The following is a 25,032-nucleotide window of genomic DNA, read 5'->3' on the forward strand; positions in this document are numbered from 1 at the left end:
GTTGCAGAGAATGGCCTAACCCTTGTGTTAAATGTTCTCTAAAACAGCCGGATCCCCTCTTTCCATCAGACAGGTTAGATACTGTTAAGGTTAGGCTCTATGGATTTTATAGAGGCCGCCTTGTAATGAGAGAAATTAGCTCTGTGCTAGATTGCAGGGCGTAGTAATAGGGGGAGGGGGAGCAATGAGGAGCTGGGCGGGTGAGTAAACACTGAAATTAAGGAAGAAAAGCGAAACTGTGGAATTATTTTGTCTGTTAATATGAGTGTGGCTCATGCTGTTATAGCGCGCTTTACATCAAATGTAGCAACCCTAGCTTTTTTTCCCCCCCTTTTTTATTAAAAAATGCTCCGCATTATGCGTTTCTTGCTCCTGTCTACACGATAATTATAAACCAGGGATCCATGGCAGTCAAAGAGCCTCTGGTACATTTGCAGAGTCATAAAGAAGCATAAAACAAACAACACGAAAAGCAGAATGGCGGCAAATAAGTGGAAAATGTGGGTAGTGCAACGAGCAACTTCAATCCTTTTGAAAACCAATTAAGTTTGGATTTGCTCTTAATTTTTCTCTAATCCGCACACAATCAAAATGAAACATACAGGCTCAAATACATAAATGCACCCCTGCTTAGATTTGGATGAATGTCCTTTAGCATTTATCTCTTGCAGAGAAACCGAAGGGTATTTGAAGCTATCTATCAACAGGATCCTCGCAATTATTCTGCCCGGATGTTTGACCACTTTTACCAGCAGCTCATTTAAATTGATTTGTTTCTTTGCAGAGACTTTAGACTTTAAGCGCAGTCCATACATTTATATGATGATTGAGGCCGAGGTTTTTCCAAAAAGCTTTATGTTGCGTAGCTTTATGGATTCTAAACCCGCTTCTGATGTGTGTTTTGGATCACTGCGTTGCCACGGCAACACATTTTGTCAAAGTACCAACCATCTGAACTAAGATGTCACCCCCAGAGAAGAGAAAATTGACCAGGATGTTCCGGGAACAATTCGAGACCCAATGTCGAAAAGTGCCAAAATGTAAACCACTGCGCCAACAAACTATCGTTCCTACAGATCAACACGCTCACCGACATTTTACTGTCAGAGGAGACAAATATTAATCTTTTTACAACAGGGTCGCTTTACTTCTTGAAGAAGATGCCAAATTTAGATCAGAACTTGTTTTGGAATGGAACAAAGCTAACGCCAAGTGTGTGGTTCCTCTGCCAACTTAAATCAGCTTTACCGGTATTTTTATTTTATTTTTTCAATGTTCTCTTTTTCTAATCTGAAAACAATCCTGAAATAATTATGACATTTACACTCATGTACAAATACACGGGTGTAAAGGCATGCGATTTCTGTTTGCGAGCAAGAACGAAAAATGATTCATGTGCAAGACACAGGGAGGGACAAAAAGCAAACAACAGCTTACGTGTGTGCTACGCTTACCCCAACTCTAGATCGGCTAATTATCATTTCTACTTTGTTTCGATTCGTTTGTTTTAAGATGGAGATACATCAGACTTTTCTCATTTAAAGATCAAGATCTATTTTCTAATTGAGTCTCAGGTATTTAGAATTAGAATCAGAGTAAACTGGAATGCTGTCAGAATTTGTGATCTAGATTCATGCAGAAGTACTTTTCATGTTAATTTTTGCTAGCTAAATCAAGCTGCCGTTCTAAAGTAATCCTACCAATCAGGGGCTTAATGTTTGCCAACTTTGCCGTTCTGGACTTGGAACCTTGGGAACCTGTTGGCTCTTTATTTTGAGTTTGCCAGCATCAGTTTTTTTGACAGCGTTACCTTCAGAGGAGTGATCAACTGCACTCCTCTGGTATCCAAACCACAACTCGCTCAGATTTTCATGACCGAAAATATTTCCGGTCCGTTTTGTCTTTTCTCAACAAGAAGGGACACGGGAGCCATTACTTTACACACTGAGCTGCGTCTGACACGTAATTAAAAGTGTTAAAAACTGCAGGTGACATGAGGAATCTTGCAGACTGAAACTAAGCGGAAGCTGGCTCATACTTATGAAAAAGACTTTTTCCCGCCGGTGCATAATAATGATAATTGAGTTGAGAGGAAGGAACATTGTATTTTATCAAAAAGTGATCTCCAATATTAATTATGATGTCCCCCCCCTCACCTCCCCATTTGCCCTGCTCACCGAAAAAGGTCAATATTTAAATAAGTTATATCAGCGTTCTTGTAGCAAACATCGAAGCAAATGGATTTCACACTCGCAGGCTGAGTAAACAGAGCAGTGAAAAGATTTTTGATTGAAAAAAAGCCCCAGCAGATGTTACACTGCTTTCCCTCGCAAAAATCAATCTTTTTTTTTTCTGCACATATATACTTTTTCTATGAATACTACCTTTTTTAATATAAAGTTTAAATTAGAGATAAGAGTGGCAACAAATAATTAGAGAACGCCTTCAGTGTGTAATGCTGAATTTCCATTGATATATTTTGAGTATTTATAACTGCAGCTTTTTGTTGTTGTTGTTATTAATTTAGCTCTGCCTATCATAATAAAGCAGCGCGGGTCGGACCGAGCGTTTTCTCCACCTTATCGCGTCCGAAAGTGACACAGCATTACGAGCCTTCATGAACATGAGGACTTTGAACACATTAATCATTTCACACAGTTTTAAACCCACTTGTTAATATCCCTGCTGAAGACAATCGTAGTGCCGTTGACAGCCAAGTCATCACGGACTGCAACCATTACATGCTCGTTTTACTTCAACATGCTTCCATTTGGTTGATAGGATTTTGATTAAAGTGTCATAAATACCTCATTAACGTGCTATTTTAGGTCCCACTCACCTACGCAGGGTTTCCTCCAGTGTTTTATAAGCCTGGCGGCCCACCAGGCTTTACTTGTGCCCCCACCAGGCTAAGCATTGCTTATTTATTTAAGTCTTTTTAAAATGTTTGCATTTTTTTTTTTTAAGACTTTATAGCTGGCGGTCAGGTATTAATCTTCCAATAACACATAATTATCAAGTGATATTTTCAAATTTGCTGTCAACTTTAAGCATGTTTTTAACTCAAAAACTCAACAGACTTTGGATGAATGACTGCCCTATCGCCCAACCACCAACCTTAGCAGGTTTTCTGGGGGAAACCTTGCCTACATTGATACTATACTTTATTTATTTTTTATAAATCTAGCCCAAGTACCTCTTACCTTCTAGATTTCCTAGTAAATTCCCTATGGAACCAAATTCATTCATATATCACTTTTGTAACCATGAGCTAATGAGTTGAGAAAAACATCTCAGCTCAACTTTGTAAAATGTTATTATTATTATTTTTTTTTCAAGGGGTTTAGTTTTAGAACACGTGTCAAACTCAAGGCCTGTGGGCCAAATCCGGCCCGCCACAGCTTTTCATGTGGCCCTCTAGATTCTACACTAAACACTAAGTGTGATTAAATATTATGTTTTCAATCAAATCAATGCAGTTTTTCATCTACTTACTGCCAAATTATATCAATCAGTCCCCACAGTTTGTTGAGGATTATAGCGGAAATTCGGGCAAAAGCAACAAATCCCCGCACTTTATTGCGTTATTACATCATTGGAAGTGAGAAATGGTCAAAAACTTTTTTACTTGTACTAAACAGCTGCCTCAGCCTTAATTGATGTCAGATTATAGTACATGATCTATACAGTGAATAATAAAACGTCACAAATAAGCGCAAATATTGCAAATATTTCCAAATTAGTGCCACAAACACTCTGATTTTTATCGCAAAAAAATAACAAAAAGAATCAGAAAATCCTGGAGGGACTGAAAAGATGTTCAATAATATTATTTAATTTTAAGGATTCATTGATATTTTAACAGTTTGTGAACAGGTTTTATCAATACATTCTGGCACAACCGTCCCTTTAAGAGCATTCATGATCTTGATTTGACCCAAAACAAAAATGAGTTTGACACCCCTGTTTTAGAACAACTGGGAATGGGGGGCGTTCTGCACCGTCATGGCCATCTTATAGCGCTAAAACAGCGTCATCCTTCTCCACAAACTTAATCGCAAGTTTTAAAACTCCTGGCCTGCATGATAAATATCACACAGTCATATCTCTGCTGCCCTGTGTAGTGTGTTCTTAGCACTTGATTACCTCTTGATTTGAATCTGTGGGAATGTGTGTGAGAGGGTTTGGCTGCCAACGTTGCACTTTGTGTGAGAAAAAGAAGAACCGAGAGAGTTTGTGGATCTTTTAGGAGAGGAGGCCCAAAGCTGCCTCAGCTAAGCCCTGTAAAGCACCAGCTGGCAGCCGATGGCCCTGTGTCACTCCACTCTCACAGATTACATTCTCCCCCCGGCCTCTACCTCTCCTGTCTATGCTCTACCCGTTAGCCTTTTCCCTAGATAAGACGCACAGAGCAGAGGAAGTCGCTTTGACTTCGTATCTTGAGAACTTCCAAAGTAATTACCGACAGCGTAGTTAAGAATTTGCCAACTCGTTGCTCCCTAGCAGTCGTGTACGATGGATTGCAAAGTCAGGATTTCCCACGTGTCTCATATGGGTTTAAAGTGACACAGGAGCACTAACACCAATGCGATGTGAAAGGAACAGGATACACGGTTTTTGAAAAGTTTTCATCCAGATCCGTTTTCTCAGATTTCTCTTGATAAAACTCAGAAGTTACCAACTAGTGTTGAGTTCTGAAACAATGTCACAATATTTAATTATCTGCTGGGGTACTGTTGAATCCACCATGTTCTCTGATCGGAAGAAACCTCAAATATTTTGTCTACATGCAAAATGCTACCCAGTGGTAGAAAGCTAATGTGGAAAGGTTTGCTATTCAGCTGGAAAATGACTCTAAATCAATTGCCAGCACCACACTGGGATGTTTACGTCAAAGTATGTTTAAGGATTGCCTAGTCAAAGTTCAGATCCTAATTTGATTGTGAATTTGAGAGTTATATATAAATCTTTAGATGTTATCCGTCCAGTTTGGATAAAGCTGAGCTCTTTTACAAAGACTGGACAAGAAAAAACAGTTTCTAATAGAGACACATGTGTCAAAAGACCTAAAACTGTAATTGCAGCTAAAGATGGCTCTTTTCTATTGGCTCTATTTCTGTTGAAACCATTTATTATTTTCCTTCCATTTCATAAGCATCCGCTACTTTGCGTTGGCCTTATGTGAAATACCAGTAAAATAGTTGAAGTTTGTAGTTGTGGTGCGATCAAATCCAAAATAAATTGTTCAACAGGTAAAAAATACTTCAGCTGGTTCATGTTGTTTTGAATCCCTGCTTCCTAAAATATCTTCGAGAGATATATTTACAGCAGAAAATGTTAGAAATTTGACATTTTAGCGGTATAAAAGAAGGTATAACCCATTACAACGATGTTTCTGTTTGTGGACATTCCTGTATGTTTCACCAATAAAGCTCAACGAGCCGCTCATTTTGTTAAGCAGGGACTTTCAGGCGTTCACGAGGCAAATATGTTCCCAGATGAAGTCATTATGTAAAATTTAAAACAACTTGCATTGCCAGTGAAGCATGGCAGACTGAGAACAGGATGAGCTCTTATTGCTGTGGATTCCTTGGGGATTTCAGCCCATGCATGTTGCAAAAACGTCTTCTGGCGTCCACACATGAGCTCGCCCTGCACCGTAAGAGTTTATCTGTTGCCTGGACAACCTCTGGTCTCCCAGCAACCAGCCTATACGCTCTCTTGAATCACCACAGAAGAGACGGTCTGCATTGTCGGACTTAGATGTCATTTTTTTCTTATAATCCAGTGTGATGAGGGGGTTGGTCAAACACTTACAAACAAAAAAAAAGTGCCGTAAAAATGTTATAATTTTTCAGCGCTGGACTGTGCCGACAGGAACCGCTTTCCAAACGTAAAACAGGAGCCATTCCATCAACTTTTAAAAGCCACCCCGAACCTTTGAGAGAAACACTAATTCTCACGAGAGCCAGTAAGTACACTTCACTATGTGGTGTTTGCTTTCGTGTTACTTTGATGTTTTGACACATTTCCCCTAAACCGAGGTGTTAAAAACACAAGACAGCCCAGAAACCCCGGTGTCCTCCGAGACAGCAGCGAGGTTTACACAAGTCTTAAGTCTTGTTTGGATGATGTTACAGCTGAGGTCAGATATTTCCATACGCTTCATAAAAAAGAGACACATTTACCTATTACGATACCAGATTAAAATCTTTTCGCTTTAGGCCAGTTAGTTTTACTAAAGCCATTTTTATTTGCTAAATGCCAGAGTAACGAGAGACAGAATTTTGCCTTAATAAATAAATAAATAGCTTTAGGTTTTTGTTCAATCTCTAATACAAATCTCTCATAATTATGGGGTTTTATAGGAAAACATTTGAGTGATTCCGACTGACTTAAACAAGAAAAGCTTAATCAGATTTAATGTCAGACAGTAAAAGAATATAAATATATTTTTTTATATACCCCTTGTGTATTGATCTGGTTTTAAATGTATCAACTTCAAACAACAGTTGAATTTAAAAAAAAAAAATAACTTTTTGTGTTATTTTTTTGTTTTAGAAATAACACAAAAATGACTTTATGTTTTATCTAAAGTGGCTTAAGATAATGTTTGGAGGCCGACCCCGTTCACTGCGAGACCCCGTTAACCTTCCTGTCCGATCTTCTCCAAATCAGGGAAGTGTGCGCTCTCTGCAGACTGACTATTGATAAATACCTACGTAATAAAACCCGTCTAAGACACCAAATTATCTGCCTTTTGAAGACTAAAACTGATTCAGCACCTCAAACGCAAAGTGAGAGGAGGCTGCCGGCTCTAACTCACAGCTCCATGTGTGTGCAGCATGTGATTTTCTTGTCTTCTTTTTTTCCCTCCCTTTCTCTTTCTTTGGGGTAAAAAAAAACAGCCAAAAAAAAAAAAAAAACAGCTAAAAACATCTACCTCCGAAGCCGTGAAAGCACAAGGGTTTCTGGTGAGACTCAGAGGACTTCCAGTTACTGATGAATCAGATAGACTGCTAAAAACTGAAGCACCACTTTAAAGCTCCTTGTGGATTACAGTGGCACAGTGCGCAGTCGTGCTCCAAAAATGTTTAGCCGGTTTGTCCCTCAACGTGTAATTTTCAATACTCTGCGGCGGTCGAAGTAAAAATAACTTCAATTTTCCACATCCATTAGCTTAGACTAAACAACGGCGCTAGTCGAACGACACAAGTGCGTTTCCTTGGAACCCTTTTTTTCATTGTACCAAACCTTGTAATTCTGATGAAATCGTCAGGTGAATGAATGAACATGATTGCAACAGACAGAAAAGAAAAAAAGAAGTTGACTCAATATAACGACGACAAAAGAAAAACAGCGCTTTAAAGACTCAAGCGGCTCCACGTATGCATTCAGAAAGAGACGTTCAAAGACGGTGAAGCAGTCCTTATTCATCCGAAACATGCAGCGCGTTGTGGAAATTCATTGTTTTTCATCAAACGCGCATCGACACAGTAAACAAGAGCAGCGGAAAGGCGGCGTCTGGTTGAACCGCTCTGCATTTTTCAGTGAAGTCATGAAATGAATATGTGATGTGAGGGGTGGCGTGTCGTGATCGATGAACAAATAATCCCTGTATTTGTTCAACGGCGGAGGATCACTTGCAGTAAAAAAGAAAAAATGCAACAAAGACAATTCAACCGTGTGGGAAGATAAATAAAAATAAAATAAAAATTGTCTTTGAAAGCGAAAGAGAAAAAAAAGTGAACCGTTTATGGTCATCAAGGGTTGGATGACGCATTTAAACTTGCTTTTATTTCAAAGAACAGAACAACTGCACCAAAAAGATATATTTTTAATGGATTTCAAAATCAGAAATTTGTTGTACAAGCTTGAATTGAATGAGGATTTTCCCTTAATCCACACAAGATAAAATAGTCATAGGCTTATTTAAAGGGATACAGAAATCCCTTTAAATACTTGGCTCAGAGAAACCAGACACGATTTGCAGCAATGCTTTCTCTCTCACTGGATAATTTAACGTTGTTCTTAGCAGAATATGGTAGAGTTTATTGGTTGCTTGATTTTTAAGGTAAGATAAGGTAAGGTAATTTTATTTATACAGCACATTTTTAAGCAACAAGGCAGTTCAAAGTGCTTAGGCAAACTCTGTACATTTTCACGCTTTGGAGCCGTGACAGAAGCTTAGAAGTAGCTAGTTTTAACCAGTCCAAAACCAGTTTAACGTGTGCTCAAGTTTAAACCGTTGAGCTGTTCAGGTGATGGGAGTTTGAAGAATTTCACATCACCAAAGGATAGATTTCTTTATCAGCATCTCAAAGTCTACGTCGATTTAAAACTTGAACAGTTATGCTGGAGTTCCCCCAGGTTCCAGTTTAGAGAACCGGTTTAACTGGATGTTCCAACATTACCACAGTCCCAAACAACTGGTTTCAGAATAACCAAAGCAGGCTAACTTTAAGTTGCCCGAACTCAACCCTTTGAAAATGTGTGTGCTGTGTGTGAAAATGTGTTTTCTGCCCACCGGCTGGGCCCCCGGGCAGAATACCACACAATTTAAACAAATTCCTCCAGTCTGTTTTATTTACTTATTTATTTATTTTTGCTTTTCAAAAAAAAAGTGCTCAAATATCAAACCAGAATTATGCCAGAAGCTTGTTGATAGCGCCGAGAGTGTGTCATGTATATATATTGGGCGCGTTCACACACCGGCGAGTAAATGTTACCCCGACCTGCTACTGTTACAGCTTTTAAAATGGCATTTGAGCCGGACAGATTGCACTGTGGGAATATTTGGAGGAAATGTTTGTAGAGCATTTATAGAACTGTTTCTGTCTTGCATTCTCGCATATCTGCGACTGCTTCACGCGTGTGTCTTCCAAATAGGATCCTTTAGCATCTGATGGTCATAAAACCTGTTGTGGCGAGTCGATGGGCGGTTCGGAATAGGAGTCCACAGATTTTTTATTGTGAAAATGTTGACTGTAAAGCCTTTTGTTTCATTTTGTCGGGGAAAGATGTGGCGTCAGTTTTAAACGTAATGGTGACTGAGCTGCAGATTTATGTACAAGTTGTGCTGGCGGTCGAACAAAAAGATGATTTGTTTTTGGTTTTTTGGGGGTTTTTTCCCCCGTCCACAAAATGTGCCGTTTGGAGTTTGTCTTGCCAAAGGCCTACGCTTGAATTGGGAAGACGGAGGTAATCTCCAAGGTAGGCCACGTTTGAAGGCACTGAATTATTGCTGACATTTTGGCAGCAAATACATTTAAGGGCTAAGAGTGTGTCTAGCTTTGCAGTGTAAGTTTAATGTTTTATTCACTGTCAATATAGCTGAACAGAGTGGGTCTTCTGGGATGAGGGGTTTGCCTTGCTCACAGTCATACTACAGACAAATGGTACAAGCTGTCACCTTAAGCATGGAAAGCTAATGTCCTAATTTATAACGTCTCGTTTTTTATTTTTTTATTTTAAGCCTTCAACAAGCTTCTGGCGTAACTCTGGCTTGAAATTTAAACACTCTTCTTGGCAGAACTTGAAGAGTTAATTTAAATGCATCGGTTATCAGGCACAAGTACAGCTTTTTCTCTTTTTTTGTTAGCATAGTGTGAACATTTTCTTCAGTGTTATGACGGACTCGAGTCTTTGTCATTGTTCTGGAAAAATCAGGACAAATTTTCCGTCGTCGGGGTCGACACTGTGTGCCGTCATGGGGCCGACATTTGAACGCGGTTGGGTTTTCTGACGGGACGAGCATTTATATTTGAAAAACACATCAAACCTTGAAATGTAAGGTATAAAACAGACTTGACATAAACTTTGGTAGTTGTCCTGACCTCAATCTATAGTGCAAAATGAATGTACTATACGCTTAAAAACTTGTTTAATTGAACTCTGCTACGTAAAATGGTTAAATATCGAGGAATCCTTATTCCAGCAGATCATACAAAAAGTGTGTGTTCTCTCTGCCACTTACTAAGAAATATTTACCCAAATTATTAGAAGTATATATACATTTGAGCCTGTGTGTATAATTTAGATTGTGTGGCTATTATTTCACCTAATTCTTATTTTGTCTTCTTTTGTTTCTTTTTTTTAAAAGCTTCTTATTCTTTCCTACGTCACCATTCCATCCTTCCTGGAAAAGAGTGGTTCAAATAAAGCATGAAACGTACAACCTTAAAACGGCACTCATGCCGAGATGTGTGTCGATGTAAATCTCTGGCTGGAAACGTACGCGGCTCCTTGTCCAGGAGCCGCGTACGGCTCCTGGACAAGGCGGCAGTCGCGTACTCCAAACTCTGCCGAACGCACTCACATCCCATTTGGCCGCGGCCGTCATTAGTCCGCCGTTTGTTTTCTTTTTGAGAAGGACTGAGGAGAGAGAGAGAGAGAGAGAGAGAGAGAGAGAGAGAGAGAGAGAGAGAGAGAGTGAGTTATGGTGAAAGAGAATGATAAATGATGGACCTCGCCAGACCCTCAGGTTACCAGTGTGAGGCTGTTACAGCTGGCTCATTCCGCCGAGATCTCATAATAAACATCACATGGGTAGTTTGGGCTGGCGGCTGCGGATTAAGCCAGAGCTGTTAGCTCTTTAAAGACTGCTCAATGCTGCAGCCGGCCAAAAATCTATTTATAGGGTGGCTGGAAGTGTATCAAAGCAGGTAGGTTGGGGAAAGCACCGGAGAGGGACAGTTTTAAGCTGATTTATGTCCTTCAATCAGCGTAATAACAATAAACTGTCAACTAACATTCTGCTTTTATTTGTAATTTATGATACAGTGCTCCTAATAAACCTGTGTTTATTTCTCCCCTGTCCCCCTCCACTCCTTCCTCCTTTTGCCACTCGGTGTCCGCTAGCAGAGCTGCCCAGCAGTCCAGGTGGCCAGTTTACGTTTCGTCCGCTCCCCCCTCCGCCGCCGCCGCCCCACGCCTGCACTTGCGCCCGCCCGGCTCCTTACACTCAAGTCAGCCTGCAGAGGAAGACCATGCCGACGCGGTGTCAGACCGGCCAGGGCGGCCAGGGGGCAGACAACAGCTCGGCAACAGACCAGGCGCAGCTTCACAACAGCTGGGTGCTCAACAGCAACATCCCTCTAGAGACCAGGTAACAGAACGCCACAAATGCAGCGTTTTGTGTCGCAGAGGAGGAGGAGAAGAAGAGCGGCAGATTCTCAGTAGAAGCAGTTAATGGGATTTTTGAACGATAAAGATAAATCCTTCAACTCGCTTGATTAAAGGCATTCCTTTCAAACCGACTAAACAGGCTTCTTGTATTGAAGAAAAGTCAGTCAGCAGCAGGAGCATAAATGTTATAGTTTCTTTCAAAAGGGGGAGAGTAGGACGATGACAAATGGACTAATGGATTTGATGCAATGTCTGATTATTTGCTGGTGGGAAGTGGGCATTGACCACTTTTCTTTTTTTATTCTCTCTTCCACAATATTGAAATACAAGCGTTTGCTTCAGGAAACTAAAGTTTTGAAATATTCCAAAAGAGGTTATGTTGATTTCAGTGGATCGGATCAGATCGAGCCCAGCCGATCTGGGCATGAGGCACATTTTAAAGGGGCGACGACATGTAAAATAAGCTTTTTTTGAGCTTTACGTCAAGTCAAGTCAAAGTTTATTTATTTAGCACATTTACAACAGCCTCAGCTGACCAAAGTTCTTCACAAAAAACATCATAGGTAGATAAAAAATATAAAATAAGTTTAGTAAAATTAAAAAGGCAAATATAAAATTGTCAAAGATACCAAAGGTTAATAGTATGAATAAAAAAACAAACCAATACTTAATTTTCCATCCTTTACCTTTTCTCTTACATCATGTTATACAGTTATTCTCTCTTCAAATGCACACTTTGAATATTGCCCTGATTCTTTCATGCATTTTCAAGAAATCCTTTCATCTCCCGTGGCAACCATTAAACTGCATAAAACGCCTGGGTTCCCGAGCTTCCGCATTACAGATCGGCCTTCCCTCACTTAGCTCCTCCAGCAGCAATTAGCAAACACCTAGCGTACCTGCGCATCTGCTGAGCTCATTGTGAGAGCTGCTTCTCAGTGAAACTGCTCCAAATGCAGGAGCGACAGAGACGAAGAAGAAGTAAAGATTTTGTGAAAAAAGAAGATAACCAACAACTAGGGGGAGCCCCGAGCTGAACATGAACGCAAGAATCCAGGAACAAAAAGCCATGCTACCCCATGATAACATGGGGTAGCAGCAAGGAAGTAGGGATTAAACAGGAGGAACCAGCGATGAGGAATTAGAAAGAGGTGGTTAAATACTGGCAGAATGAATACTGGAGCAATAGGACGGCCTAGTTGACAAATAGGTTGCAGTTGTGAGAAGAGAGAGAGAGAGAGAATGGCACAGAGGGCGACGGAGAGTACACAATAGGGAGACTAGGAAAATTAATCTAAGAATAACTAGACGTAAGAAACTAAACTAGATTAACAAAAAAACAAAACAAATCATAGACACCAAAGATGAACATAAACCAGAATCAATGCGGAAGGACTGAACTAAAGTAAAACAGAAACAAGAGTGATCTAATGAAAAGAAACTGAGGAACTCAGAGGTAAACAAAGCCCAAAACAGCTCGACTCAAACAACCCGAGATCCTTTCAATTAGAGCAGCCATGCTGTGATGTCTTCCTAGAGGCCGAGTGTTGGAAAGAGCAGCAGTTTTTAAAGAGACAGAGATCCAATTGCAAGGCGTTAAATTACGAGGTTAAATGTCTTTAAGTCATATTTGATATATATAGCATAAAACAGCTGTAGTTAACATAGCTACGTGGCTGTGCTATAAAATGGCAATATGTGCCTGAAAGATACATGATACTTCCCCTTTATTATCTTAGAGCTTTCTATTTAAGTGTCAAATGCTTAAAAAAAAGGTGTCAGTAAAATAAGGAAAATATACAGTTTACAACAATTCATAGCTAGAAAAAAAGCACATCTAAAGTTGGTCAGTGTCTAACCTAAACTGCATAATTTATGACATATATTATTACATTATCTACATTATTATCTTGAAGGCAGATATTCCCGAGTCTGAGCTGCTACACTATTTATTGAGAGTCAAACTGGAAGAAGAGCTCTTTTCTGTGGGAATCTGGCTAATGAAAGACCTCAAAGTTAATAAGAGTGTGTCTGAAAATGGAGACTTCTTTTCATGGCCTGTTAAGATGTTTGATGACCTAGCGGGACATGTAGTAAAATTAAAGGTTTCACATGACAAAATATTTTCCTTTTTGCAAAAATTGCCTAACAGCCGGCAAGAAGTTGCTTTGCTCATTCTGATTCTTTTACCACATGCGATGGTTTATTAGGACAAAAGCAGTTTCCCTCTAAAAACGATGACATCACACACTTTCAGCTTTGACCCGTATGATGGTTAATTAAGGCTTGAAAGGAAAGAAAGCGATTAACCTTCATGATTTTATTTTGTTTTATTTTGTGGAAAAGGAGAGTCCAATGTAGCGGGAGGTAGCTTTTATAAGAACAAAATGATACAAAGGAGCTTTGAATAGCAGGAAAACAATCATTAGGAGAGACGTTTGACTGAGGTAAGGATTTGTTGAGAAAAAATAACACAGTTTGTCGAAGGTGAGCAGAAGTACTGAGAGACTTTGGAAGAAAAATGTCAAAGTCCAAGAGTCGGTTTATGCTAGAACATGTCCTAATAAATTAATCTGTCACGGTGAGTTTCTTAATAATATTCTACTTTTTTGTGCAGAACACCAAAATTGTTCTTCACAATTCCATTTAGCCATTTTTCAACAATTTAAACAGTTAGAAAGTGACAAATAGATAAAATAAACCTCTTATTGAATGTACATGCGAAGATAGCATGTGGTTATATGCTCACAGGAAACTGAGTTACAGTCATTAAATTTTACAAATCACACGCCAGCTTTGGAGTTGCAAAAATAACACCAAATTTGTATGCAGTTGTTTACAAAACTGTCTAAACAACTGAAGGTAACACAGCTACTTGATTGTCCCGTAGCACCATAATGCACATAATGCCACCTTTTAACTTTAAGCATTTTTAAGTTTATACAATCTACATATGGGTTTGTGAAGAAAAACAATGCAGCCGCTCCTGTTTTCTGAAAAGCCAAACATTGCCTGTGAGAAGCGGAACAAATTAAAAACGCCTTTCCTACGGGTCGTGATTTAGAAAACAAATGTGCAGTGTTTTCGCTCCCAAGCCGGCTGTATGGATATAAACAGGTATTTATAAGGATACTGAGCTTCACTTACTTAATTAGACATACTTGTATTGTTATAAACCCCAACAGATTCATTGAAAAATGAATAAATATAGATAATATTAAATAAATAAATGATTTATCTCCATTACTTGCGATTTTTGCTTAGCTCAGTGAGGTCCAAGTGATAATTGGGAGGGTTAAAACCCCCCCTTCCTCTCCTGTAACTTGCAGCACAACTTTCGGCAGATCAGCCCCTCAGTAATTCGAGGTATTTTTACCGGGCTTTTTCAGCGCGCCATCAAAGTCGTAACAAATCTCCAGTTTTCCAGAGGATTTCAGTTGTTTCTCCCGCCGCCGCTGCTGATTATTCGCGACACCTGCATTCGATTTTAAATATTCCGAAAGCGGAGTTTCTGAGACGCGCTGAAGGAATGCCGCCCCATCAAACGGAATTGAGGCCGCATGAGAAATAATTTATCCCCCCCAAAAAATTATCTTTGAGATCCTTCTTCCTCTTCTTCTTCTTTGAGGCTGCTTTGGAGAAGGGGAGGCAGCAAAGGTGCAAGAGAATATGTTTGCATGTTTAATGAGGGGCTCAGGCGGCGCGGCTGAATTCTGGTGTTATGAGTAAGGGCCGAGATTGGCAGGCTGCCACGCCACGAGAAGAAGTTTTAATAAGTTATGCATTAGGGCCATAATTAGATCACACCTCATTTAAAGGAAAGGAAGAATAAAATTAGATTCTGTGACAATTTAAATTAATCATTGTCCAGACGTGAGTATCAAAGAGAGAAGCTTGTCATGGCTGTAGTGTAATTACAGTACTTTTGTGTGCTCTTCTGTGGGGGCGTGTGTGTGTGTGTGTGTGTTTGCTCTTAATGAAAATATGACTTAAACAAAATTCATTATAAGTTTGTTCTCTCTGTGGTTCAGATTGTTCAGCCAATATTTGCAGGCCAGAAAAGAACTTCCTCCCAACGAGAGACGCGATTAGGAACCATCAGTCCTGCATCGCCTCTATATATTGGATCTATTTTTTCCAGCGATACATTTTCTGCATTTGGGACTTCATAGTCAAATAAGTTTCATTTGAAAGTGTGCTATTAGTTCTAAGCCATAAAATGTAATCACATTCACAGTCAATAGAATAGTGTCCTCCTATAACATAATTCAGACATTACTGCTCTTTCCTATCAGGCTTTTGACAAAGTCTTCGCTGCTTAACTGTTTCTGGCTGGATTTAATGTTCACTCTCTCCTCTCTCTCTCTCTCGCTCTCTTTTCCTCTGCCCTTCGTCACGTTCTTAGATACTCTGATAATCTAATGATTTCATATTTCCACTGCAGCCCTCACCGTCCTATCAGCTCAATCTGAGCCACAAGATTAACGATTTGTCAAGTATTTACAAACCTGGCACAGAGGCTCAGACTAACAGAATTACAAGTGACGCTGTGACCTTAATAAGGACGAGGGTGGTGTAAAGAAAAAAAATTAAAGGGATAAAGTCTTATGTTGTCAAGTGCGCTTCCATTATCCTTGATTCGTGTTTGATGAATCCATATTGAAGTGTATTGACGTTGCGTCGGCTGAGATTAAGAATGTTTGAAGTGCGCATGGATTTCCGTTTTTGGCTGAACATTCGTTATGTTTCTGGAGAGGCTGTCCTGTCGTCATGGACGGATGCAGTTATGGATATTCAATATATCTGGCTGGGCCTCACACTGTGTGTGGTAGGAGGCATGACAAATCTTGGGACTGTTATGAATGGACTTGAGCTCTTCCTTTTATTAGTCCAGACAAGACTCCCTCAGTCGCTGTCTTTTCACTGTGGCATTGACGACATTTTTTAAATGTGACTCTTCGACACATTTTTAAACCCTTTTGAACAGGACATGTGAAGCAGGTCTTCGTGTGACTTTTTATGCAAAACTGTGCTCCTGAGATGAAGAGTTTTAGATCCCTGTCGATGTTTTTTTAAAGAAATTGTCTTACTGTATAATTCTGATGGATTCTTGGAATTTGCCACTAAATTTTAGAACTAGCTCTTCTTCAAAACGTTTTGGTGTTTAAAAAATTGTACCTTCGTCTTGGTCCCGGGTTGTATAAAGTCACAAACACATTTTCTATGAACGCCTTGGACTGATCAAGTTCTGCCTAATCTCCTTGAAATTTCCCCCAGTTTGTTTATTCCAACACTCCTTCAATGCCTCTGTGTCAAGAACTTCTCCATCAGCAGCACCAAGGGCAGAAGAGGACTCAACAGTATGATTTTGGAGCAAACTGAGGAATCCGATTTATTTTGGAGGAACAGAGATGGTGAAGGTTAATGACCCAATGGTGGCTAATTTGGCCTTGACTGTTCCTTTCCTTTCCTCTCCCAATGTTTCCTATAAAGGGACGTTGTTATGTGTTTCCCATACACCTATTGACATTTTATAGCACAATCAGGTAACTGTTAACTTCAGTTGTTAAAATGTTTTTATATATGTAAAATATGACTTATAGGAAAATTTATCTTGTAGTTTTGTGCCTTTAGATTGGGCCTATGTCATTTAAAAAACTTCTTTCTAAAATTCTGCTTTTAGGACGTCATCACATCACTCCTCTATTATCCCTTTAGCAACGTTTTTTTTTTTTTGTTTTTACCAACATTTCATTGGGATATTGCTCAAATAACGAGTTCAGCAGATGCACAGTTCCAACCGATGTTTGCTAATTGCTGTTAGCTAGTCTGAAGGAGCTGAGTGGGGAGGAAACTTGGAAAGTGGAGCTCAGGGGAGGAGCTGTATCTCAAAGGCGGAGCTAGGTCGACCCAGGCATTTCGAAGCAACCATGGTTGCCATGGGAGATTAAATGACTTCTCAAACAAGCATTAAAGAATCAAGGAAACATTCCAGGTTTGTTTTTGATGAGGTAATAATGTTACAACATGGTGTCAAGCTCAAAAAAAGTTGATTTGACATAATACCGCCCCTTTAATGTAAGGAAGCAAACTTAAAACCTAAATTCTACATAAAACTGTTGTGTAGAATAAATATATAGACTAGTGCGATTAAATATTACAATACTCCAGTTTGATTGTCAGCAACATGATTCTTAAATCAATATTCTTTATTAGAACTGGTTTTGTTCTGCAAAATAAACATGGTTGTGGTTGGAAGAAAACTCCATAGCAGATACAGACTGTGGCAAGATGAATACTTTAATAAAATAATTAAGACACTTACAATAAAAATGACTCAGGGAGAAACCAAATCAGAAAGGACAGCGTGATGGACACATTGGAGAACAATAATAAAAAAGAAATCAAGGAGCTTAAATACTGAGGCCGGGTGTGAGGAAGTGACAGTGGAGCCAGGCGAACTAATCAGAAGGAAATCAGGAGATAGAAAACAGCTGTGAAAGGGGGCGAGGACCGAGGCAGTGCATAAACACTGGAGAACAACCGGGACTCCGGGACTCCGGGACGGTATAGATTAAAATAATAACACTAAAGAGAACAAAACGTAAAAGCACAAAAAACAGAACACGAGAATAAACGAGGAAACTCAATTCAAAGAAATGAACTCATAGGAATAATAATGAAACTAAACATGGCAAGACCAGGTAAGCAACGATTAGAAACACAAACGTAAATCTAAAGCGATCAAAGCACACAAACATAAAATCTAAAAAGAACCCTACGCAGCCCAGGATCATGACAGCAAGACGCCTCTCTGACTAAGCTGATGTCAGTGTTTCCTGAAGCTGGTCAAAATTTCAGGTATACAAATAAATCAAGCAGCTCGATCAATCGTTACAGCAACTGTGCACAGCCAAATCAGAATCCAGACACTTTGTATTCTGCGAACAAAGACCTCCACCCACGCCAACACAAACAAGGACCATTTACACTTATCCAGGTTGAGACAGCCGCCGGGCCCGCCGAGGCCGACCTCCTGGAGAGCAGGAGCTCTCATTTTCTTCTCGTCTCAGGGGAAATCTGCCCTCCGATAAGAACTCAGAGCTTTTCCTGGGCATCGCCCCTAGATATTGTCTGGCGAAGATCAAAGACGGGGATCCAGCAGGAAGCGTGAAGCCGTTTTAAAAAGCGCCACACAAGAAGAAGAGGGGTTCTACATGCATCTTTTTACTCTCCTGCTTTATTAATCCACTTTCAGCTGCGCGTTAAAACACACACAACAGGCTGCTGCAGTGGCCTAAATAAAAAAAAAATCTAGCATTCAGCATGTTTTTTTTGTTTTTTTTTGTCCATTTCTTTCCACGTGTGTGTTTGCAAGCGTGTGTTTGTTTCCCCGGGTTTATCTCTGGCCTTTCAGAGATGAACTAGCGTTGACCCTGAGGTGTGCGGTGGCTGCCTGTGCAGCCTCCTGTGTCCCACATCAGACTCGCAGCCTTCAGCGGGCGCTGAACGGCTGGGTGGAGAAAGGACAGGAGGCAGACAGTGAGGGATGGACGTTATCTGTTTTAGCCACAGGGCCACACTAAAGACTCACCGAAAGGCAGCACACACAGAAACCGGAACAGACTCGGCATGACGGGAGGGATTTTCTTTTTCTTCTTTTTTTTTCTCTCGGTTTTTCACAATTCCAAACTTTACTTCCTTTTACGTCCTCTGGTGGATTCATAAAGTTTGCATAACCACTGGACTTTCTTGAACTTTAAGTCCTGAACTTTAAGTTTTTTGTGGGGCCCAGAGGGGTTATGCAATAGAACCACACAGAGTTGCTTAATCACATAAAAAAATTTTGCGAGGCACGCTGCGTTGATCTAATTGTGACGTCTCTCTCCCAGCTAGCTTTGCACATCTAGAGACTAAAATCCTTCTTTCCAAAATAGCTCAAGCTTTGTAAGTTTTGGAGGAAGGGAGTCTGTGCACATAATGCTTCAAGTCTTTCCAAAGACTACCAGTTGGATGTGAGTTTTGGGTCATTGTAACATGTGAATGTTCTTTGATCTAAACTATCCCCATTTGAAGAATGAATTTGGTTTTAAATATTCCTCTAATAGGTTTTCTTGCTTCATTCATTGCTCCATAGATAATATTTCCACAGCATGATGCAAACACCACGTTTTCACCGTTTCACCAACATTTCAATCTCAACTGATCCACGTATACTTTGTCTCTTTTATGATTTGTTAAAAACTGCATGTGTCTTATCGCCTTTCGACGATGGCTTCCTCTCTTTCGATTCTTCCATAAATCCTAAATTTGCGCAGTGCGCCACCAATAGGTATCCCGTCAGCAGTTTCTGCCAACGGAGCTGATAATGCCACGGCCGTATTTCACAGTGGGCATTGTGTGTTCAAGCAGAGCTGCATCTCCTCAAAAGTTACAGTAGGCCTCTTGGCTGCTTTTCTGTTTTAAGTGTTTCCATTAAATGGACAGCAATGTCTTGTAAGGTTTGTACTTGTGCCGTATTGTTCCAACACTCGGATGATGGATTAGGTAGCGCTCCGTGAGACGCTCCAAGTTTGAGGTGTTGTTTTTTTAGAGCCTAACCCTGCTTTGAAATTCGTCCCAACTTCCTCCCTGACCCGCCTGCCGTGTTCCTTGGTCTTCATGACACTGTTTGTTCTCCAACAAACTTCTGAGGATTTCACAGAGCAGCTACGGTTCCTATAGGAAGCATTCACTCCCTTGGATGTTTTATCACTTTTTATGTTTTTACCCCAAAAAAAAAAATCTTTAATGTCAAAGTGAAAATGGATTTCTACAAAAGAGTGAATCGTAAATAAAAACATGATTGAGCAAATGTTTACTCCCTTTAAAGAGACTGAGTTAAATCAACAGAGGTCCAGCCAGTTGGTGCAAGTAGTCTCACATTGAGTGGAATGGGGATCACTGCGGCTCAGTGAGTGTGTCTGGTACAAACTATAATCCCCGTATCCCTGTGCAGTATTCCTGGCTTCCAAGACGAAAGAACAATCCAAGCAAAACAGAGAAAAAGTTATTGAGAAGTTTAAGTCAGGGGATGGATACAAAAAAAATCTCTACGCCACTGAGTGTTCCTGGATTTCAGCTAAAACCATCGGCAAGAAATGGATGGAATATGAAGTATGTGTGAATCCTGATGAGATCAGGACGTCCTCACAACCTGAGTGACCACGCTAGAAGGAGACGAGTGAGAGAGGACACCAGGTCACCATGGCTACGCTGGGAGAGACACTCTGTAGACAAACAGCTGTTGCTCTGGTTCTTCACCAATCAATGTTTTACTGGTGAGTGGCAATGAGAAAGACGTTGTTGAAGAAAGAATTTGCCAAAAGGCACGTGGGGCAAAGGTCTTTGGTCTGATGAAACCAAAACATGAGATTTTTGGCCATCAGACAAGATGCCACAGCATGGTGGTTGTTGCATCATGCTGTTGGGGTGGTTCTTGTCAGCAGAGCCTGGAAGGCTTGTAAAGGTAGGAGGCAAAATCCTAGAGAACAGTTGTATACATCTGCAACAGATCGTCAGAGAACACTTATGTTTTAGCAAGACAATGACCCAAAGCATCCAGCTATCGCTACAAAGAAATGGTTTGAGGATGACAAGGTGGATCTTCTGGTGTGGCCCAGTCAAAGCCCAGGCCTCAATCTCATAGAGAATTGACCTGGAAAGCTCTGTTTACAGCCAACCTGACAGAGCTTGAACGGTTTTGCAAAGAAGAATGGAAACCTGCATCGTCCATCGTGCGAACCTGATGGAGACCTGTCCGGTGTTTGACTGACCTGAAGGGTGTAAATATTTGTGCAGTCACTTATTTTATGGCAAATATTTTTATTTTGTCGTCATTATTTTGTAGAAATAAGTTTTCCCTTTGAGAATATAAGAGGGGGTTTGTTTTGTCTTTTTTTTGTCGAAAAAAGCCAAATGTTTTTCATGATTGATTTGCAAAAGAAAAAAAACTGTGAAACGTGCAAGGAGGTGAATATGTTTTACTGACATTACTCTATACTCCAGTTTACTCCTTTTTTACTAATTAGGTGATTTCTGGAGGTCATTTGTTGTACTGAATTTTACATGAGGACAGACTAAATTAAACCAAACACTTTCAAACATCCATCCAGCCATTATCTTTTGTTCATCAGGGCCACAGGAGCAGCAGCCTAAACAAAGAGGCTTCCCTTTCCCCAAGACGTATCCTAACATGGACCATCAAAGCTCCACACCAGAACCCTGCAGAGCTTTTTAATAAGACGAGTCTTCAAGGCTGAATGCGATCAAATGAGTCGATGAGGTGTCTGCAGTTTGGTTATTACGAGGACACGGTGTCCGGTGATGCTGCTGCCACCTCGGTGCCTGACCCCGCTTTAATGGCCTGTTCTCCGAGGGCCCTTCAGAGACCGAGCAGCGCCGCGACCTCTCATCTTTTCACAGCACGCACAAAGTTACACTCTGGCGCTCAACGCACGTGGTGGCCCCCCACTCGAAAGCAGCATTAACCCCCCGGAGAGCTCGCCGTAACCCGGGGCAATCATGTTCTCTGTGAAATTCAAGGAGCTCAGAAATATTGTTTTCATTTGTTATAATGATTGGGAACCATAAAAACACAGCCATAAAAAACAAAAGAAAAAGAAAATATTCCAACGGTTTACCCCCAACGTAACCATTCTAGTTGTGGCCACAATAAGCTGGCGCTTCTATTAATTCTCTGCCTAGATCCACTTTTCCAAATTGGAAAATGCTCCCTCTCCCCCACCCATTCTTGTGCTCCCTCATCCGCCACCGCCGAGCCTCTGCCCTCCATTATCTAAACACAATATAGATGAAATGGTACCCAGATTAATTGCCCTTCAGCTCAGTCCCCTATCTTCATCTACTGTCTAAGACATTTCGTAATGAAAATGAGCCCCATCGTCATCTAACAGCCTTATAACTTAAGTAGTTGCTTTGATGTGTCAAAGGGAATAGGTAAGTCATTGATCCGTGTGTGCCAGCGCTATTTCAATCTGTTTCATATTATTGCTGCTCTGCATTGCAGTGGTGGCTCATAAGGTTGCGCCAGAGAAGCCCCCTGGTTAAATCTGGGGTTCCTCAAAGGATGAAGGACTTGGGCGGAATAAGAGCTGGAGGTTTAATATTTTATGACTGCTAAATTTATGGTGTGTCATCAGAAAAGTTAGATTTTCTTGGGAATTTGCCCAAACAAACCTGCACAGTGGTTCATGGTTCCTTGGGGGAAAAAAGCATTCCTATATAAAATATTTTAGAAATTAATTGAATTAAATTGAATCTATTCCCATGAACAAACGTCAGTGTATTTTGTTGCGATGCTATAATGCAGACCAGATGTTCTGAAACTTAACATTGGACAGTCCAAATCTGATTTCTGGATAATGTTGGAGGTCCTGTAGCGACTACATCTGAGCAAATCCTGGTCATTAAATTTGCTTGCAACCTTTAAGCAAATCTAATGGCACTTTATGTATACAAACAACTGCTTCGGCTTACAGCTTCTGACAGTAGGATGCAATCTGCTCACTTTTATGGCTTTCCATAAAAGTAGATTTTGAAAAGCACAGCTGATATTAGACTTGCTGATAGAACCTCCCACCTAAACTGTGAACATTTGCTACACTTATGTTGAAGACCAATGCTTAGTAGACCTGCAGTGGTCCCAAACCACTACATTTTAATTGAAGTTAGCAGTGCTCTGTCAGACGTTTACCACGTAAGATACTATTTTATAACTTATCCCTGCTTTGAACCTCTCTTTTGCCCTTTATCCCTGACCAATCTGGGGTATTCATTGATCGTAAAGGGGCGGTATTATGCATTTTCCTGGCACATACATAGTGTTTTTTTTTTTTGCACAATCAAGTTATTATGTTACCTTGATTTTATTATGTTACCTTGATTTGTTACGAAAATCAGTCAAGTGAATACATTTTTTTAAAGAATTTGTTTTTAATTTTTAAAGAAATTTTAAATTCTTTTAAATTTTAAAGTCAAATTTAAAAGAAATTTGACTTTACAATCTGGCACTCTGAAATTGGCCTCTGTCTCTTTAAGAAGCTCCTACTCTTTCCATTCACAACTCTAAGACGTCTCTGTTTGCTGAACATGTTTGCCTACTTGTGAAGTCTATGCATGCATATAAAGCCGTGTGTAATTTCCAATGTTGTGATAGTTTCTGTTGGTGTATCACATAAAATAACGCTAAAGTTTGTGTTTGCAATGTGACAAAATATTCAAAAAAAGAAAGGTTGCTGGGTATTAACACTGTTGTAAATCCCCTAGTCTCAGAATGTATTAGGGAGAATAAAGTCAATTGCAAAAGGAATCCCACTGCTTTTTCCTTCCGCTGCTTCCCGTTGATTGCAACCACCTTTATAAATTTTTGATGAGCTATTCCTTACCTTTTAAAAATCGCAGTTAGATTAAAAGCACACAAGTGTTGCACAACATGTGGGATATTAACAGTTTCCCCCCAAATTACCAACTTCTGCACATTTAGGAACAGCTGATTTGACAGGTTAAGGTTTAGCAGGGCCGGACCGCTGTGCATTAGCAAACTGGGACAGACAGTTGTCTGTTTGATGCGTGAACCTAACTTTGTCTGGATAAGAAAAAAAAAAAAAGACAGGAGCAGAGGGGTCTTGACTAAAATCTCCTGCCTTCAGGGCCCTTTAAATGAGTTTCATCCAGGCGTAGCTCAGAGTGAGACTTAATTCCACCGAGTCCAGATTTACATAAATAGAATCCGAATAAGACACACGATACCTGAGGAAGAAAAAAAAAAGAGAAAAAAGAAGCTTGTGTCTTGCTAGAGTAATTGGTGAAGCATTGAACCGCTGTCCTAGATAGACCTGCACTGCGACTGTGACTGTTCCCGACTTCCGACTGTAATCTACTTTAGGAAGACGCAGACGGAGGTCCCATGTGGCGTGTAGTTTGTGGAACGCAAGATGCAAAAACATTCTCCTACCGTACAAGATGAGGACAGTAATTAATTGACAGCTTGCTGAACACCTTCCTCAAAGAGTGGCCATCCAATCGCAGTTGTGGAGCCGTTACCACGACGACCAGGGGCTGATTCTGGAACGCTCCGAAGGCAAACATGGCACACAAGATGCTGCGGCAGCAGCTGCGTGGCGCGTTTACGGAGTTCAGGTGATTCTCTGCTTTTCCTCCACTTTACCAAGGCGAAAACAGACACAGAAATGTAAAAAATGAATAAATAAAAAATGGAGTAGACTTACTTTTTATCTGCTGCATGTAAGCTCTAAAATTCAGCAAGTTCACCACCAAGGCCGGCAAGCCCATTATGAGCCCACCGGGGAATACAACTTCTGGCATGGCCGACGTCAATATTTTATTTCCCTGTTTTGATGAAAGGTTTCTGGATCTGCATCTGCAAGTTGATGAGAACCCGCCTTACCTGAACAGCTTTCCATCAGTTTCAGCTTGTTACTTCTGATAAATACACTCACATTCACGTCCAACAGGCCCAATGTTTAGTACTTAGTGCTTCACCAAACGACTTTACACTTGTGAACGCTGGTTAGCCTCGAGTTTCACTATTAAAAAGTCTTGACTCATAGTAATTAATTACATACTTAAACCCTGAACTGGGTGCTGCCGTTTTTTGTGTTGCTAAATAATAAATTCTGTTTTACGAGTTGATACTGTTCAATCACCAAACCCAGGATGCCAGAAGGTGCTACAGCTAGAGCGAGGTGTTTTGACTCAAACTCCCAGACTGAAGGTGTGAACTCTGGGAGGATATTTCCTAACCAGCTTCCATAAACTGCAGAACTGAATTATATGAAAGGCTTTTGATTATTTCTTTTTAAAATAATAATACTGTCCCTCTGC

The 25,032-nt window shown here is 40.3% G+C and overlaps 1 protein-coding gene across 1 annotated transcript in view; it reads left to right on the forward strand.

Annotated features, from left to right (window-relative positions):
* Window positions 1-25,032, forward strand: part of LOC102224860 (teneurin-1-like) — a 282,296-nt gene that overhangs the window by 81,435 nt on the left and 175,829 nt on the right. Inside the window, exon 4 of the mRNA XM_023328889.1 lies at window positions 10,864-11,107. Coding sequence (XP_023184657.1) covers window positions 10,864-11,107 — 244 coding nt within the window. The remainder of the gene's footprint in view (window positions 1-10,863; window positions 11,108-25,032) is intronic.

Source organism: Xiphophorus maculatus, chromosome 23, assembly GCF_002775205.1.
Source record: "Xiphophorus maculatus strain JP 163 A chromosome 23, X_maculatus-5.0-male, whole genome shotgun sequence".
NCBI lineage: Eukaryota > Metazoa > Chordata > Actinopteri > Cyprinodontiformes > Poeciliidae > Xiphophorus > Xiphophorus maculatus.